Source organism: Pinus tabuliformis, chromosome Q, assembly GCF_031772625.1.
Source record: "Pinus tabuliformis cultivar Carrire ecotype Pingquan chromosome Q, CPIR1, whole genome shotgun sequence".
Lineage (NCBI taxonomy): Eukaryota > Viridiplantae > Streptophyta > Pinopsida > Pinales > Pinaceae > Pinus > Pinus tabuliformis.
Genome location: NC_142296.1, coordinates 985,981,700 through 985,986,840, shown reverse-complemented (window position 1 = coordinate 985,986,840; position 5,141 = coordinate 985,981,700). Strand labels below are relative to the sequence as shown.

Genomic DNA, 5,141 nt, shown 5'->3' with positions numbered 1-5,141 from the left:
GTCTGTTCTTGGTCATCTTCATGCAGCCCATGGGATGTTTGATTTCATTCGAAGCACTATTGGGGTTAAACAGGGTTGTCCACTGTCCCCTACCCTGTTTGGGATCTATATTGATGAGTTGGAAGCATTTCTACACGAGCATATCCAGGACACTGATGGCTGCCTTCTTCACCAGGTTTTGATATCTATTTTACTCTTTGCTGACGACGTGGTCCTCCTCTCCTCATCCCCAGAAGGATTACAGAGGCAGCTGGATGCCTTAGCTATATTTTGTGACCATCAACAGTTGACAATCAACCTGGGTAAAACTAAGGTTATGATCTTTAATGGGGTGAAGAAAACCTCAGACCTTCACTTTCTATTCAGAGGGGAGGAGATTGAGATCACCAGCACGTATACTTACTTGGGGGTGCAATTTTCAGGTCCCCGCTTCAGTTTGCAACCAATGCTTCAGCCTCGGATCAACAAAGGATATGGATCCTTAGCCCTTCTCGAGAGACAATGCTTTCGACATCTTGTCCAAGATGAGCCTCATGGACACCTTGATTCGTCCCACTGTTCTATATGGCTCAGAGATTTGGGGACCGTCTTTACTTTGAGTCAGACTAGGCTTCAGCTGAGAGAGTCCAGATTCTTCTTCTCCGCCGCATCATTAGGTGCAAATTGACAATGCCACAACACATCATCCTGGCAGAGTTTGGAGCTCAACCCTTTCGGCTTGAGACGGTCTTTAGATTGGTTTCATTCTTGCATCGTGTCCAGGGCTTGGCAGACTCGATAAAGAGTAGGGACCGTTACCCTTACTTGGCATATTTCTCTTTTGAGACTATTGCCCGTTCTGCCCCCTCAGGCCGAGCCAGATGTTGGTTTGCAGGAGTTTCAAACCTCTTAGAGTCAGTGGGAATTCAGTTGGATCGTCTCCCTCCTTTCCGATATTCCTTAGATGCTCCCAGTCACCTTTTACCTACTAAACAAGAGCTAAACAAGATCATCAGGGAGGACATCTACATGCAGTTCGTCTAGGTCACCTGGGTCAACCTTCCAGGAGGGTTTCACCCAAAGATGGCCTTCTATACTGAGCACTTCTTGGAGTTGAGAGATGGGCTCATTGTTCGACCCCAGTATACATTTCACCACTGGATGCATGCTCTTCGCATTCCTCTAGGCCAGTTCAGAGTAGGTTCTCATAGACTTCGGGTAGAGACAAACCACCAGGTGGATAGATTAGACAGACTCTACCAGGTATGTCATTTACAGGAAGTGGAGACCGAGGTGCACTTCATCCTTGGATGCCCTGTCTACTACGAGATCAGAGGAAGGTTTCATTGCTTGTTCAGAGATTCTCAGACCCTCGCCGACTTTTTCAGGTACCCCAATCAGAGATGTTTGGCCCTATATATGCAAGAGGCTCTTAGGTTCCGAGCGCATATTCTTTAGCCTCCCATCAAACCAGACCCCACACAGAGGATCATGACATTTTTCAGGGTACTACCTTCAGACAGGGGCACCAAGAGATCGATTGATACCAGTACATATCCAGACTCTAGATCAGTGAGGATCCGTGGGACCTCACCTTGCTACATGAGATCTCATCAGCAGTTCTGTCTCAGATCCGTTCCTGGGAGACAGACTAGGTCCTCCAGCATTCAGCAGCGTGTGAACCCCCCTAGGACATGATTTAGTGGATAATCTGCACTTGCCATCGGCTCTTCATCGGGCCAACAAACATTATTAAGTTTCTTCAACATTATTCATTCAGCCTCAGATGTTAGGAGAGATGGGTCTGATCCTCAGACCTATTAGGTCCTAGATCTTCTCCGCTAGAGCCAGATGTTGATTTACTTCATGCATTGTATCTTTGATTTACTTCATGCATTGTATCTTTTATAGGAGACCGTTTGGTTCTCCTGCTTTGTATATACATCAGTGTACTCAACAGTGCCTTTAACCTACTTTGTGGTCATTAGTTGGACATAAATATAATTATCTTATCTATCTTATCTTATCTACTTAACATTTTCTATAAACCTAAAATTATCATTAATAATAAAAAAAAACAAAAAAATAAGACCCATAATATAAAAATATAGATGTGATTAATTTTAAAAACAAAACATAAATCAAAAGGCATTGTCTATAGAAGTCTCAATTTCACTTGGACAACCAAAAATAACTCGTAATATTTTTTTTCAAAAAATTAGCTAATAATTTTTATTTTTTAATAATGAATCCATACAAGTGAGGACAATTTTTATGATAGAGGAGGAATGACCTGTTATAGAGTTTTGAGAACTCAATGTTTCGGACTACTAAATGAGTCCATCATCAAGTGATGCGTCAATTGATTTTAAGATATTAGTGTATCCAGGAACTGTATTTTAGTGTATATATATGAGTTATAAAATGAATACTATTAGAACTTTTAGTCTGCCCATATCTAATTAGTTTGTTAATATATATTTTTATTTTTATTTTTTTTTCAATTTTTTTTAATGTAAAAGTGTTTAAATCATATTTTTTTTATGATTAAAACCCCAAATCACCTAAAATCTTAAAACTAAACAACTATAACTTAGATTTCTAAAAACTACAACCAAAATTTCACATCATTGCAATTAAAAAAAAAAAGAAGAAGAATGAGTGATTTCTGATTTTTTTTGGAATACGATACTAACTATACAACACGTTTTCTACCATTATTGTTTTTGGTCATAGTCATAATTATTGACTCATTATCAAGGTTGTTTTGGTCAGAGTTATAATTATTGACTCATTTTTAAGGTTGAAGAATGTTGTTATGATAAATATAAGTATCATGTTGTATAGCGAATTATTAAATTTTCTATTTTCGATTTTTGTTCAATGAATAATAAATAAAGTCGTTGATAATAAATGACGCATGGACTTACTGTAGAAAACTTCATGTTTACCTGTTATTATTATTTCTATTTAATAATAATAATAAGAAATCAATGTATTTTTGCACATAAAACTTGTGACAAGTGGATAATTTAATCCGACAAGGCGTCCATTGCAAGACATGTCAGCAAATTCTTCGACCATGTGTCGTCTGCCACTTGTAAAAAACACGAACGAGAGCGTCGTGAAAACGAGGCAGAGCGTGTGCCGCTGATGGCAGGATGCCTAATTCACGTGCCAAAACAAATGACGTGGCAAAGAAGGTGGCGCACACGTAATATGTTTTCCTGACAATCTCTATATCTAGGCCAGCGTTTCCTAGCTTCGGCCCTTGCGTTCGAACGAATTCGTCTCTGAAACTTTTGGGCGGTAGGTTTCCAAAACGAACCCCAAATCGAAGAGAACGCCTGGTGGATCGACCATTCTGGCCTGGCTCAATTTTAGTGTTGAATTTAGCCATTAGGGTTTTCTGCAATCCCTCTTTATAACCTAGGGATAGCCAGAAAACGTTTCCCAATCTGCAAACCCTAGTATAGAACGCTCGCGAGAGTTCCAATGGTGACAAAGGCGCTGCAAGGCGGAGCCTGCGCTTTCATTGAGAGTTCTGCGATTAAGCCTGTGAGATTCTCTTATCATGGAAAAAAGAGCGTGCCCATCTCTGCAATTTCATGCAAGAATAGTATTTCAAACACCAAACCCTACGTCTTAACCAGCAATGCAACCGGATTTCAAACAGGGAAAAAGGAAAACAGCAAAATGAGCTTGTTGCCCATCTGTGTAGATGGGTTAACCTCTGCTGAGGAAATGAAAACCTGTCCACCAGTTACCTCTGAGAAGCTTGAAGAATGGATGAGAGATTCAGTAATAGAGGTACGCTTGTAATCATAAATCAAAACTTAATATTTTGTACCTTTTGGAAGAATTTGATGCAATATCTTGATGGGTTTCTCGTTTTTTATGCAAGTGTATTGATGTGTCTTTATTTTTGGATGGAATCTGATGAAGTTTGATTAATCGGTTTTCAATTTTTCAGGCAGAAATTAGGATGATCATTTTTTGTATATATTCCGCTGTTGAAATTCTGACTTGTGCTCTTTGTTTTATTGCCTGGTCGACCAGATTGTCAAGCATATTCAGGAAGCCCCCTTTCTGCACTATGTATTTGACAGAAAATCTCCTTCAGCAAGTTTGAAGAAACACAGGAATTATGCCGATACGTTTGGAAAGGTCGACAGTTGGGCTAAGATCAGAAATTCTCTGAGAGATATATCTCCTGATGCGGTGATTCTTGTACAAAAGTTGAATCAAGATATCTCTCCTGAAAGTGAAGAAGAAAATGTGCTCTGTAATGGCAATGGAAGACAGAGTTCAGATCAGCAGGGCTGCACAGCTGTTTGGGGTTTGCTCATTCAAGGTAGAAGTGTTGGAGCGAGTGCTTGTTATATTTTGAAGACAACGCAGATTGTTTCAACCGTTGGATATTGTACCAGTTTCTGTTTGACAAGAGCAAAATGCTTTGGTCCGACTCCCCATATCCAGCTCACTAATTCTTGGCTTCTCTAGTCTGCACCATAAGATTTCTTTATACCAATTAATTTTCCATTCATTGTGACATTCACTACCATTGTCCAGTGTATACATCAATTATCATTCTAATCATTGCTGCTTGTTTCTTACCAGACAGCTAAGGTCTTACATCATTTACATGGGGAAATTCCAAATTGTGAAGCCCTATTGATAATGAAAATAAGTACACTATATATTGAGTCATAGCCTGGTCTACTGTAGTAAATAAACGTGCTTCTTTTTTAGTTTCATTTAATTCAGAATACTGGTTCATTCAAATTGCTCTTTTGATTGGCTTCCTGTGTTAATTCTCGCCGCTAACTGTGTGTGTAATGGTTGGAATTCAGGTGCAACTCTAATTTTTTTTAGAATAAACCCATTATTTAATGCGTTTATAACTTATGAGTTCAAAGGCATATCTTGTGCCACTTCAGCTGTTTTTTATTTAAAGTAAATAGGCCTGTGTGTTACTTATTCAGTGCTGTTATTATCCTGTTCGTTAGTAGATTTCAGAATATTTTCTAAAGATTAATCAATATAATCCAACTTTAGCATATTTTTCAGAATAATTTGGATGAACCTGAAAACTATGTGTTCAAACAAGTAAAACGTTGGCTGGTTTTTGATCTCCAAGGATATTATGAAGATGTGAAAAT

General features: G+C 38.8%; 1 protein-coding gene across 1 annotated transcript; it reads left to right on the top strand.

Moving 5' to 3' along the window:
• Positions 1-3,239: 3,239 nt before the first annotated feature.
• LOC149222791 (uncharacterized) lies at positions 3,240-4,764 on the top strand. The gene is made up of 2 exons (XM_089383169.1): positions 3,240-3,789; positions 4,039-4,764. The coding sequence occupies exons 1-2, from the start codon at positions 3,475-3,477 to the stop codon at positions 4,480-4,482; spliced, it is 759 nt and encodes a 252-aa protein (XP_089239295.1). The 5' UTR covers positions 3,240-3,474; the 3' UTR covers positions 4,483-4,764.
• The last annotated feature ends 377 nt before the right edge of the window (positions 4,765-5,141 follow it).

Bases quoted from the DNA above. Each gene is read 5' to 3' on its own strand.
- LOC149222791 (XM_089383169.1), top strand. From the start codon at position 3,475: ATGGTGACAAAGGCGCTGCAAGGCGGAGCCTGCGCTTTCATTGAGAGT. The intron at 3,790-4,038 runs GTACGCTTGTAA...CTGGTCGACCAG, and splicing joins TGAGAGATTCAGTAATAGAG to ATTGTCAAGCATATTCAGGA.